The sequence below is a fragment of the Armigeres subalbatus genome, chromosome 2, assembly GCF_024139115.2.
Source record: "Armigeres subalbatus isolate Guangzhou_Male chromosome 2, GZ_Asu_2, whole genome shotgun sequence".
Lineage (NCBI taxonomy): Eukaryota > Metazoa > Arthropoda > Insecta > Diptera > Culicidae > Armigeres > Armigeres subalbatus.
The window spans coordinates 443140264-443154468 of NC_085140.1; the positions used below are offsets into that span (position 1 = coordinate 443140264).

General features: G+C 41.3%; 1 protein-coding gene across 1 annotated transcript; it reads left to right on the forward strand.

Annotated features, from left to right (window-relative positions):
• The first annotated feature begins 7637 nt into the window (after window positions 1–7637).
• On the forward strand, window positions 7638–8912 carry LOC134210408 (uncharacterized). The gene has a single exon (XM_062686458.1). It carries the CDS (start codon window positions 7638–7640, stop codon window positions 8910–8912), a length of 1275 nt encoding a protein of 424 aa, XP_062542442.1.
• The last annotated feature ends 5293 nt before the right edge of the window (window positions 8913–14205 follow it).

Genomic DNA, 14205 nt, shown 5'->3' on the forward strand with positions numbered 1-14205 from the left:
TCAAATAGTCGGTGTAAGGCCTAGTCAAGTCAAGTACGAGATACTGAAGACAAGTAAAATTGCTCTTGAGGTCGAAATACATATTCTTAAAGCTATTGGAAAATGGCAAGCAAGTCTTATGATAAGTGAATATACTCCAATAAAAAAAGCTCTGAATAATGTTCTAATCATAATGTATGTTGAATGTTGTTACATTTAGCATAAATTGATAATACAGTCGACTCTCCACATCTCGATGTTCTATATCTCGATATCTCTCCCTATGGCGATGTTTTCCAAAGTCCCTTCAATCTACATACATTTGGGCTTTCTACATCTCGATAACCTCCCTATCTCGATATCTCTCTATCCCGACGGGTTCTGATCATATTTTGTTTAGGATTTACTCTCCTCATGTCGATATGGTCAGCTTTTAAGGCTACTAGACCATCTTTGGACAATAACAAACACATCAACAACAGGAAACGACATTTGTTTTGTTGTCGTTTTTCATAGCAACGAGCTTTTTTGGATCTAGTACCCATTTCAATTTTCATTCCATTCCTCGATCTCTCCCTATCTCGATGGTCCCTTCAATATCGAGATGTGGAGAGGCGACTGTATTTACGCAATTTTCTAAACAAAAACCCGTAAGGAGGTCCAAAAGAGTTTGGTTCGGAGGAGGGGCACAAAAGGAATAAATCCGTTTGGAAAGCTAAAGAACGGAACGGACATCTTTTGGGTTTACAAACGGAGATCCTTTGGTCTTTCGAAATTTTTTTAGGCAAAATAATTTCATTCAGAAGCTCAAAAAGGTTACTTTCAGAAACCCATAAGAATTCTATTCTGGAAGCAAAAAATAATTTCGTTCAGAAATATAATAGAATGCATTCCAGAATCCAAAAGAGTTTCGTTCGGAAACCCAGAGAAAGGGCATATTAGGCTTTACGAACCGAATTATTTTGGTTTTCTGAACGATTTTTTTGGCTTTGGAAGGAGCTCTTCTGAGTTTTCGAATCGATGCCTTTGCGCTTCCGAACAAAATCCTTTTAGGGCTACGGTAGGAGATCCCATAAGTATTCTAATCGATTCCTTGTCGAGAAGCAGAAAAAGATTCAGTTCAGAAACCCAGAACGCTCCAATCGTAGTATTTTTTTTTTCGAAGATCCAAAAGGAAGACCAAAAGTATTTCATTCGGAATTCAGAATTCCGTTAGAAAGTCCAAAAGGATTTCTTTGGGAAGCCCAGAGTTGTTCCTTTCGAAAGCCTTTCGAAAACTAATTTCGCACAGAACCTCGAAGGGATTCCGTTATTGTCTGTTTTTCTCATAATTGCACGCGGCGTACCCTTCAGGAAGGTACCCCCGCGCTTTTTGCACCCTGTTTACTTGATTTTTATGGGTGATTAAAATTGCGGTGTATCGTTTAGTCCGGCCGTATCTTTCGACAGAGATTTGCTGCGTGAATATTTGAATCATTTGTTTGAGAAACTGCATAAGTCCATTTTACACTATTCCGAGAAAACAACAGAAAACTGTTTTTGAACAAATTTGCACCGAATCTTTCGATTTCTTCGATACAGATCAATAGTTTTTGGCAAAACTTAACACCCTGGGGCACTTTCAGTGCAAAAAATGTAAGCAGTACTCCACAATTGCTCTTCAAAGTACGTGGACATATGTATTTTCTCAAACAAACGGAAAAAATTTCATACAATCCTGAACAAATTTTTTTTTTGTGTTTTTTGCCAGAATACGTATTTTTGGACAAGGATTCAGAATATATAAAAATCTCATTTTGGCCAAAAATGTTACATATGCAGTTTCTCAAACAAACGGTTCATTTGTGCAAGTATCTATTTGGGAACATTACAAAAGCCGCGCAGTGTAACACATCCAGAAAATCTGACAATAGTAAACCCAAAAGCATTATGTTTGGAAGTTCACATAATTCTGTATGGAAATCCTTACGAAGGATATTTCTGGGCACCCCAATGGAAATATTTTAGGCTTCCGAGTGGATTAACTTTGGGCTTCTGAACGGAATCTTTTTAGGTGTCCGAAAGGAATCAAAGAATCTCTCCGTTTGGAATTCTAAAAGGATTCTATTTGGAACCCAAAACGAATCTTGTTCAGAAGCTTGGAAATCCAAAATGGACTTATAGAACCTTATAGAATTCCGTATGAAATTCCCATAGCTATTTTGTTTGAAAACCCAAAATGGTTTAATTGGATAGCCCAACTGTGTGAAAGCCCAAAGTTTTGAAAAAATGAATGTCTGTTACAGGCTGTAACGTCAATCAAAAGTCTGTATAATGTCTGTATGCAAGACCAAATGTCTTGTTACCGAATGGAAACTATTTTGTTAATTTGTGTTGGGTTGTACGGTATAATTTTGTTCAGATAGGAATCAACGGGCATTTCAAAATTCGCTCGTTTGGCTGCGGTGACGATCGAACGATGGTGCGGTCGTGTATTTGTGGGAAGCAACGTCGATTCCTCGTGGATATATCCGGAAAATTTACGAAATGTGCAACCGTATTCCGAAATTTGCAACCGTGACAGTACACACCTGTACCGTGCAGTGGAAATTATTTTCAAGGCGACCGTTAGGACGCTTTTAAAGTCGCCGTTGATCGACTCCCGCCAAAATACATCGTCCAAGCCTTAGTACGCCATCGTCCCTCGACATTCGCCGCCAACCAAGCCACCTCACACCGTCGTTGTTCATCGGTAAACCACCAGCCGGTTGCTAACGAACCGCCCTCCAAGCCATTTATTGCCTCCGCGGTCCTTGGCCCAACTATCGGCCGCCCTACAGTCGCTGTCAAGCTCGTTGCGTGAAACGTGGTGAAACGTCACACCACCCCGCTGCGCTACGACACCTCTTCCTTACCTAAGTCGTTCGCCCGTAGGATCAACCCCATCGTTAGGCCTCAAGCCGCCGTTTGCTTCCCGGAAGCCATTCTACGCCGCCAGCGACTTTCGTCCGGCCAACAACGGTGCACTAGTGCAAAGCTCGCTTCGATTGACGCCATCCTCGATTGAAGCCATTCTTCGCTAGCACAGATTTTCGACCGACCACCAGTCTAGCGTCATCCAGCCGCCATTCAACAATGAATCGCCTGCTTTGAGCGTGCTTACAGCGGTACACTAGGAGTTAACTTTCTGAAATCAGTATGGCGAAAGGCATCTAAGGTTCGATTTCTCAAAATTAAGCAACTTAATCGAAAAAATATTTGGTAGGCGTAGTAGCGAACACCATCCTTCATAACCGGTACCAAATAGTTTTTCATGAAAAGTTCATAATTTTGAGAAAACCCGCATTAGGTGTCTTTCGCCATACAAATTTCTGGCGGTTAACTCATGCTGGCTATTTTGCGCATATAATATAGCGCCTGGATGTGACAGCGGCGGGTAGAAAATCAGCCACTGCCTATAATTCATTGCAAAGCTCAGCCCATCGCCGTCGCTGCTTCAACGTTCCCGCCGTCAGCAGGCCACTGCCCGACCACCGCTCAGCTGTGCGTTCATTGGTTGCCCACCGTTGCCACCTCCCCGCTAGTATTGCGCCAGCGAAGTTTTTGAACGCCGTCACCGTCACCCGCAGCCACCGAATAAAAAGTTTAAAAGGTATAAATCAACTTAATGTTTATAAGGACCACCCCACCGAAAACTCACCGCAAACAACGCCCTGGGACCCGGGAGAAAAGAGGTTATGTGTGCCCACCCCGGAAGCTGCCGTTGGCAGCAGCTTGGGGCTTAAACACGTCCCCTTCTGGAACGTAGCAGAACTCCCGGGGTCAAATATAGTTTTAGTCTGTATGTCTGGCATCCCTGCTGCTCGGGATATCTTTATATGACTTTTTTTTCTAGAGGTATGCTTTTCTTAAACGACTATCAGGCGCGTAATTTTCGTTGAGACAATTAATTAATTTTATTTAATTTTATAATTATTTTATTATAATTTTTTCTCCGAAGTGGAAAAGGCTAATTTGTTTGGTCAGCAACATTCAGAGCGATAAGGACATTTTAATATTTGTGTAGCGAGCAGAACTCCTTGCCCTTTTTATTATATTAAATTTTTAAAATTTGGGTTGGGCGTTCTTTGGCAAGAAAGAACCCAAGCTTGCTTCCACGAATTTTTTTGTTATTGTTATTGTAGTAGCATTTTTGTTCATCCTGAAGTATTGTCTGAGATAGTACTCTCCATTAGACTCCTGTGTTGAATCTTCCCCAAGTCTACCTCATTTTAGATTGATACATCATCTTATAAAAAAAAAACTTAAATCAGCACAATTTTTTTTTTAATTCTAAAGGAGAACACACCCCCTGAGTGGATGTTCTGAACAGGTTCTTGATCGGGAAAAGGCAAGTAGTGTGCCGTCTAGCACTTCATTGAGAAAGGGATCATGAGCTTAGACAAGTCATGTATGTAACATATGTAGGGGAAAAGGGTTAAGGGCAGCAGGGACTATGTCCAAGGGCTTGACGATCCCTCTCCAGGCCATCTGTGAGTTGTAGGGCTTGCCTAACATGTGGTGGGGTTTGACAGTGGGCCCTGTTAAATTCCTATAAAAAGCTGCATGTATCCGCAAGTAGGCTCCACCAAAGCGACTGTGTGCCGCTCAAAGCGCTCAAGCCCAAGTCCTGGTGTTAGGTGGGACGCTAAACAGCCCTGACACGACGGCCCTCCGACGAGACAGGAGACGAGGTTGGGCGGCTACAAGACGGTAGACTAGCCCAAGAATACGCGCAGCAGCTGGAAGTGGCACTCCCAACTGAAGAGCAGCTAGGCGCAGTGTCTCTTGAAGATAGCTGGAGAGATATCCGATCCGCCATTGTTGGCACCGCAACCATTGCACTTGGCACGGTGCCCCTGGATCAGAGAAACGGTTGGTATGACGGCGAATGTTAGCAGTTAGTGGAAGAGAAGAATGCAGCATGGGCGATATTGCTGCAACACCGCACGAGGGCGAACGAGGCACGATATAAACGGGCGCGGAACAGACAAAACTCGATTTTCCGGAGGAAAAAGTGTCAGCAGGAAGATCGAGACCGTGAAGAGACGGAGCAACTGTACTCCGCTAATATTACACGAAAGTTCTTTGAGAAGTTGACCGTTCACGTAAGGGCCACGTGCCGCAACCTGATATGTGTAAGGACATAAACGGGAGCCTTCTCACGAACGAGCGTGAGGTGATCCAAAGGTGGCGGCAGCACTACGAAGAACACCTGAATGGCGATGTGGCAGACGAAGATGGCGGTATGGTGATGGACCTGGGAGAACGCGTGCAGGACATAATTTTACCGGCTCCGGAACTTCAGGAAATCCAGGAGGAGATTGGCCGGCTGAAGAACAACAAAGGCCCTGGGGTTGACCAAACTACCAGGAGAGCTATTTAAACACGGTGGTGAGACACTGGCTAGAGCGCTGCACTGGGTCATTACCAAGATTTGGGAGAAGGAATTTTTGCCGCAGGAGTGGATGCAAGGTGTCGTGTGTCCCATCTATAAAAAGGGCGATAAGCTGCATCGTAGCAACTACCGCGCAATCACATTGCTGAACGCCGCCTACAAGGTACTCTCTCAAATTTTATGACGTCGACTAGCACCAATTGCAAGAGAGTTCGGGGGGCAGTACCAGGCGGGTTTTATGGGCGAACGCTCCACCACGGACCAGGTGTTCGCCATTCGCCAAGTACTGCAGAAATGCCGCGAATACAACGTGCCCACACATCATCTATTCATCGACTTCAAAGCCGCATATGATACAATCGATCGGGACCAGCTATGGCAGCTAATACACGAACACAGATTTCCGGATAAACTGACACGGTTGATCAAAGCGACGATGGATCGGGTGATGTGCGTAGTTCGAGTTTCAGGGGCATTCTCGAGTCCCTTCGAAACCCGCAGAGGGTTACGGCAAGGTGTTGGTCTTTCGTGTCTGCTATTCAACATCGCTTTGGAAGGGGTAATACGAAGAGCAAGGATTAACACGAGTGGTACAATTTTCAATAAGTCCGTCCAGCTATTTGGCTTCGCCGACGACATAGATATTATGGCACGTAACTTTGAGAAGATGGAGGAAGCCTACATCAGACTGAAGAGAGAAGCCAAGCGGATCGGACTAGTCATCAATACGTTCAAGACGAAGTACATGATAGGAAGAGGTTCAAGAGAAGACAATGTGAAGCACCCACCGCGAGTTTGTGACGAAAGCGAGGTGGTTGAAGAATTTGTGTACTTGGGCTCACTGGTGACTGCCGAAAATGATACCAGCAGAGAAATTCGGAGACGCATAGTGGCTGGAAATCGTACGTACTTTGGACTCCGCAAGACGCTCCGATCGAATAGAGTTCGCCGCCGTACCAAACTGACGATCTACAAAACGCTCATTAGACCAGTAGTCCTCTACGGACACGAGACCTGGACGATGCTCGTGGAGGACCAACGCGCACTTGGAGTTTTCGAAAGGAAAGTGCTGCGTACCATCTATGGTGGGGTACAAATGGCGGACGGTACGTGGAAGAGGCGAATGAACCACGAGTTGCATGAGCTGCTGGAGAACCATCCATCGTTCACACCGCGAAAATCGGACGACAGTGAGGATTTTCACATACATAAACATTTTCACGTCGTCGGCATAAATCAGCACTATCGCGTTGATCATAACATGACGATAGTTTAGCTCAAATACCGTGCTGTGACCTTAATCCGTTCACCTAAGACAATGCGCTATGTCTAAAAGCTCTAGAAAAAAGTCGTTTAGTATTTTGAAGCTGCAGCTTCGCTACATAGTGTCATTTTCTTTATACAATTGTAAATAAAATATGTTGGGATGCATTCTACTAGTGGAGTCTACTAGTGAAAACAAAATTGACCAATTATGTGGTCCTAATTCCAATCATCTGAAATGGCATCGTTACTAATTCCGCCTTTTTATTTATTATAATATTGCAAATAAAAAGCTTAAAATTTAATATTTTGACGTTGGCTTTCTCAGTCTAATTTAATTAAGACGGCTAGTTTGGCATAGCCCGACGTTTCGGTCCCGTGTATTGGACCTTTTTCAAGGGATAACTAGAAACATTAAACATTTTATAACATGGAAACATTAACATGAACATTTGTTTAAACATACGCTGTCGGCCGACTCTCGTTACATACGGAATGAATGTCTTAACTGGGTAGTTGGAGCTTCTTGTAGTTGCCTAATATTACATTTTTAAAATTGACGATCATCAGAACATTACTTAGCATTATACAAACATGTGAAGAAACTTACATTAAACATTTGATATTAAATATTAATTAAAAGACAATATTCACTGCACATAGACACAACGCATACACAACATGACGGTACTAAACGGTAGGTTTAAAATCACCACAATCACTATCCCACCCGAGCATGTCCTAGTTTCCTTCGATGTAGTGTCTTTATTCACTAACATACCGAAGGAACTTGTGATACGCAACATAATCTTCCGATGGACAGACATCAAAAGGCAACAGATATAAACCTAGATCTGTTTTTGGAAATGGTTGAACTATGTCTAAATAACAGCTACTTCATGTTTAGAGACAAGTACTATCAACAGACTTTTGGGACTGCCATGGAAGTCCACTGTCACCTATTCTAGCCGACTACGTTATGGAGGACCTGCTAGATACGGTGATCACAAAACTGAACTTCACAATTCCGGTGTTGAAGAAATACGTAGACGATTTATTCCTCGTTCTACCAAAACCACTAGTAGAACATACTTTGAATATCTTCAACCAATTCAACCAACACCTACAGTTCACGATGGAAATCGAAAAAGACGGAAAACTTCCGTTCCTCGACACACTAATCATCCGCAAAGAAGATCACACCCTCCGAACTGTTTGGTATTCGAAACCAATATCATCTGGACGCTTGCTCAACTACAACTCCTTCCATCCGACCAACATGAAATTGAATGTTGCTTCCAATTTCATCAAACGAGTAATGCAACTAACAACAGATACACCTATAGAACAACAGAAGCATGTGATTTTCCAAAACCTACGACGCAACGACTACCCATCCGCACTAATCAACAGACTGATGAACAGAATCAAAACAGAACTCATCACAGGACAACAACATCATGGTCACCACCCACTGCCAACATCATCACCACCACTGCCAGCGCCAACACCAACTGAACCTCAAGACCAACCGCCACCACTGCAAGTACCACCACCAGCCACAGCACCGTCATCGACAATCCAAACAACAACACCGCCGATCCACCCGATCCGTGAATCTCCAGCACAGAATGCACCCTCAACATTAACATACAGATCAATACCCAATATCCAAATTCTAACACCATCGATTATAGCCATCCTTAGAAGAGATTTTCCACTCATAAAAATAGCAACGAGAACAACACAGAACATCAAAACACTCTTAAAGCCGGTAAAAGACCCGGTTTCGCCGTTAGACCAGCATAACGTAATATACAGCATACCATGCATAGATTGCGATAATGTGTATATAGGCATGACCACGAATCAATTAAAAAAGAGGCTGAGTGGGCATAGGTCAAATGTAAACAAACTAGTAGAGACACAAACGAACACACTCAATCTTGATGTAATACAAGCAAACACAGCCCTTGTACAACACATGATAGACACAGAACACACGTTTGATCTAGAAGCCACCAAAACAGTTGATCGCACATTACGACCAACTGCCTTGCCAGTGTTAGAGATGTGCCACATCCAAAACACGCCACATACGGTAAATTATCGTACAGACGTTGACAATCTCAACACCACATACGCTGGTATTCTACACACAGTGAAGACAACACTTATGTGTAGAAAACAATCCCGCCATACTACCCGTAATACTATCACTGATACCATCGGCCAAACCCAACAATCGCCATGATGGATATAACTCCATCTGTCTTCAATTTTTTAAACCTACCGTTTAGTACCGTCAAGTTGTGTATGCGTTGTGTCTATGTGCAGTGAATATTGTCTTTTAATTAATTTTTAATATCAAATGTGTAATGTAAGTTTCTTCACATGTTTGTATAATGCTAAGTAATGTTCTGATGATCGTCAATTTTAAAAATGTAATATTAGGCAACTACAAGAAGCTCCAACTACCCAGTTAAGACATTCATTCCGTATGTAACGAGAGTCGGCCGACAGCGTATGTTTAAACAAATGTTCATGTTAATGTTTCCATGTTATAAAATGTTTAATGTTTCTAGTTATCCCTTGAAAAAGGTCCAATACACGGGACCGAAACGTCGGGCTATGCCAAACTAGCCGTCTTAATTAAATTAGACTGAGAAAGCCAACGTCAAAATATCCATTCTACCAGTCGCAATCTCCTTAAAATTTAATTTCCTTCCAAATTTAAAATACAATGAATGATATTTCCTTAGTATAGCCAAGTTGACTGTTTTTTTTCGTTTGTTTCACTTACCATTCGAGATATATTCAACATGGATATTGATGCTAGCTGCCCAGTTGCATTAGGTACCACAGAAAAGGACAGATGCAGACACCTTATCCTCAACGTAATTTTGACTAGAGCCTGGCCTTTAATTCTGATCTGAACCTTCCAAAACAATGTCTCTGTTTGTTTGGAATTGTTTGTACCACTGTTTCGTTCAAATTGAATATTCTTTAAAGTTCCGGTTCTTTAAAGTACCGGATAACCCTACTTCTACGAAGTATTCACGGATTTCGGTAAAACATAACCTTATTTGCAGCTCAGAGAGGGCAGTGTTTTTTTTTATAGAAAGTCGCCAAGAAATTTCCGGATAAAGCTTTTAAACAAGAACGCCGCAATTATGGATTGTGCTGTTTAAAACTGTCCGTATTCTCCGGAAACCCTTTCTTAACATTGTCCAAGATTCATTTTATAAATCATCATTAAATCATTAACTGAAAAAACTGTATTTTCGAGTTGAAGAAGGTCCCATATTATTTTTCGAGTAGAGTCGTTCACGGAATTCCTTTCGGTATGCCTGCTTGCGGGATAGAATTTCAAATGCTCACCATTCATATGGCTTCATGTACGATGTACCTTTTCTTGCTCATAGATTATATTCCCAAACACAGAATTTTCGGTGTACATCCTCCAACCCCAATGAACGGAATAAGGAACGAGTAAATTTAGATGTACCCTTATTCCGGTCAAGATATTTTTCACTTTTTAGCATTTTCTATCGGGAAAACGCAGGCAACAAATTGGTAATATGTTATAATGTTACCTGTTTTGTCTTGTTATGCTGCTGTGTTTGAAATCCATGGCAAATGTTCACTTAAAAATGCTTAAATATTATAACAGACGTTCTTAGCAAGGGGGTAATAAAAAATGGCGCTCGTAGTGACGACCAACAAATTTTGTTTAATTTTTCACTATTAATCGTTAAAAATGACGCTGGTTTTTATTTCATTTCATGCATGCATAACCATAAACAAATACAAGAATATTTTTCTGTTGTTTTTAGACGAAAATTCTTTATTATTTATCATTTTGTCTTGCGTGAACGGAATTAGGCGCTGATTGGAATAAGGGCACAGCACGGTACTACCTTATGGGTCTCCTGAATTAACATTGTAGGGAGACGATGTATTGTTGAACACTTTTACATATTGAATTCTGCTCAACAGATATGTTTTGATCCATTCGAACACAATTCCTCTGATATCAAAATCGACTATTACACGCATTATGCTATGTATCCCTACGTAGGCCCTCCTTAGCCGTGCGGTGAGACGCGCGACTACAAAGCAAGACCATGCTGAGGGTGGCTGGGTTCGATTCCCGGTGCCGGTCTAGGCAATTTTCGGATTGGAAATTGTCTCGACTTCCCTGGGCATAAAAGTATCATCGTGCTAGCCTCATGATATACGAATGCAAAAATGGTAACCCGGCTTAGAAACCTCGCAGTTTATAACTGTGGAAGTGCTTAATGAACAATAAGCTGCGAGGCGGCTCTGTCCCAGTGTGGGGATGTAATGCCAATAAGAAGAAGAATTCCAACAACATCAAATGCCTTGCTCATATCCGTATAGACACAATCAAGAAACAAAGAAATATATCCAATTTTTGATAGAAAATGTGTGCTGTGTTTTTTTCATTATTTTATTGATATTTGATAACATCGTTTTCATCCTCGAGAAAGTTTTTGGAATTTTTACGAAGATTTTAGTCTAAAAACAATGCACATATTGATGAAATATTTCTGATGAGTTTTCATAAAATTTCGCAGATTTTCATTTGATTTTTTTTTTCTGGTGACTTTTTACAGTTCGATTTTTTTCTGTTGAAATTTAAAAAAACGCATTTGAAGTTTTTGAAATTCATAAAGATTCTTTATTCAATTAGTTAGTTTGAAATTTTCAATGAAATGGTTTGGCGATTTTGAATGAAAATGTTAAGTAAATGTCGAGATGTACTCTGAGGTATTTGAGGACTCCAAGGTTTTTTTATTATGATTGAATGTTCCCTTAGGGTTTTCATTGTTTCCGGAGCAAACATGTCTCATAGGATTTTTTTGTTTACATTTTGTCTCAAGTTTCCTGAGCGAGAAATGAACTAAAGCAATGTATTAGGTACTTCCTGAGCGAGTAGAGCTGAATAGGATATCGCAGCATTTTTGTTATTTTCGGTGTAAGTGAGACTCCAAAGTTAAGCGTCATCTTGTTAACTGGTTTAGAGTTCTTGGTGAGGGTCATTTCTAGTATCATGTTTTGATCGTCCTTTTTCAAGTTGAAATATGATTATTTATAACACATGTCATGATTGTGAGAATATTATGCGTCTGTATATTCTTTTTGATGTAGTTCTGCAACCCTTAATTATGTTTCGATGATTCTGGATTCAATTGCTGTTAGTTTTTGATAAGTTTTTGTGCTCTGGAAACCGTACCCATGGTGGTCATTTTGTGGTTTGCTCTTTCACCCTTTCTTAATGGAAAATGTCACTCTTTACCAGGCATTGAAAAAAATCAGATCGTGAGTAAAAATCGGCTAAATTCATGCCAACTTTATGCTCTACTGCGGCCTAATCGCTGATGATTTGTAGATCGTTGAAATTTGGCGTTCGTTGATTCGATGTTTAAAGATCTTCATCGCTCACCAATGGGAGACAACTGAGCGAGGCAAATCACTTGGTATCCTAAAAATGAGTGTTGTTACCACACGCTGCTAGAAAAATGTTTTCAGATATTAGGAAAATTAAGTCCGCTATGAGAATGAAACTCTGACACACTGCATGGGAGGCTTTGATACTTTCTCTCCTCCATCCCAGCAACTTGAAAGCAGAGTGAATAAAGCAGAACTCCTGATGTGTTTTGGTTTTATTCTAGTAGAGAAAGCGTAACACAAATGCAGTCGTAGATTCCCTGGATACCATACCAAGTTTGGCTTGGCGAACTCTGATGCTCGTTGTTTACGCAGTAACGATCGCTCATAATCGTTGGTTGATATCCATCTGAGGCTGAGGCTGTTCACTCACTGGCGTAGGATGCTATGATTGAATTAGATCAATGCTCGTCCGCTTCACTCACGTTTTCAATGCCTGCTCTTTACATCAAAACTTACAAGCTATACGCTGTCATTCCACCACATTGAAATAGAACACGTACCTGAAAATAGAGAACAAGAAAAACGACATTGTTAGATTTCATGATAAAGAAACTAAATTTTACTGAAGAGTTCGTCATTAAACTTTGATCATAAAACCAGAATCCCATATCACAGCCAACAGCTCCGCATTACAACCCTCCTAAAGGAACATAGCTCAAGCCCCATGGGGACTTTGATCCGGTTTTCCTGACTGGAGCAGACAGATTGATGGTCGTCGTTCATTCACCTCCCCAGGCCCCGCCAGTGTCCCCATCATCGTTCTGGTTGCTCCCACTAAAGAGCTTCCCAGCCACCAAATCCATCGGTCGTTGGTCGGATGTCCCATCCGAAGCCTCAGCTGTTGTCCGACAATAATTAATAGCTTACTTTAATTGACTTTTATTACGGAATTATTTACGATGGCTTTATGCTGCCATTTTTCAGTCTCCTCTCCTCCTCGAACCACGGACAGAGAAAAGCCATTGGTGCTCTTCCATGGTGAGATGCAATCTTCACCAAAAGGCGAACGACATCGACAGCCCGAGAGGCTCGTAAAAGATTCAACACTCAAGCGGAAAGTATTAAAATCTCCAACCGAATGGATTGGTCGGGATCCGACAACGGTGGAATCCGGAATCGGCTAAAAGCCTCCTTTCGTGACGAAAAGGGCAAAGAAAGAAGCACCGAAGTGAACGGAAACTGATTCCAAGCTTCCTGTAAAATACCGACCCCCATCGAAAGACGATGATGACGGAGCGACAGCCTGCCGGAGCAAATTGAATGAAATCGAACCACTTGAACGGCCACACATACACACACCCCCTCCCATGGATTACGGAATGGGGATCGGGTTCTATGGTGCGACTTGGTTCAGATAACAGAAACGATAAACTTATTGAATTATCTCATTTTTTAATGAAAGCCTTCCGGTTCATACCTTCCGATACCGGGCGCAATGCTGCGAATCACGCTGAAGTAACAAGGGAAGAGAATATCCGGATTGTGAGAATTTTCAGGATACAAAGAGGGTGGAATAGAGTGGCACTTTGAATCTTCTATAGAAGTTGCATTAACATTTGTTTTGTTTTGGAAGATAAATTACACTTTTACGTGACGACAACTGCTAATTTTTGAGTTAGGGTTTAAGAATGTTTGCTCTTAAAAAACTTAAAGATGATAGAAAAAAAATTTTGATATCGCTAATATTATTGTTCTTAGAAAGCACAACACAAAAACACAATGAATGAAAAAAATGTTTATCATAATTTTTCTAAACATGAACTAACTTAACTTCTTGAATCAACAAGTTAGACAGAAATCGGAAACAAATGGAAATAATAGAATCCCGACCAATGAATATGCATGAAATGTTAACGTACCAACTAACTTCTTCCCACGAAGTTCAATTTTCTGAGTCTCTCCATTCAGGAACAGAATATTGACTCATCATCGTAGTCTGAGACTGTAACCATCTTCAATACCATTTTTTTTTCCTTGGAAAGATAGCCGCGAACTTTTTTTTTCAACAGCAACAGAATCACAGAGAAAAGGAAAGAATCTTTTTCAGAGCTTTTATCCAACGAACCATT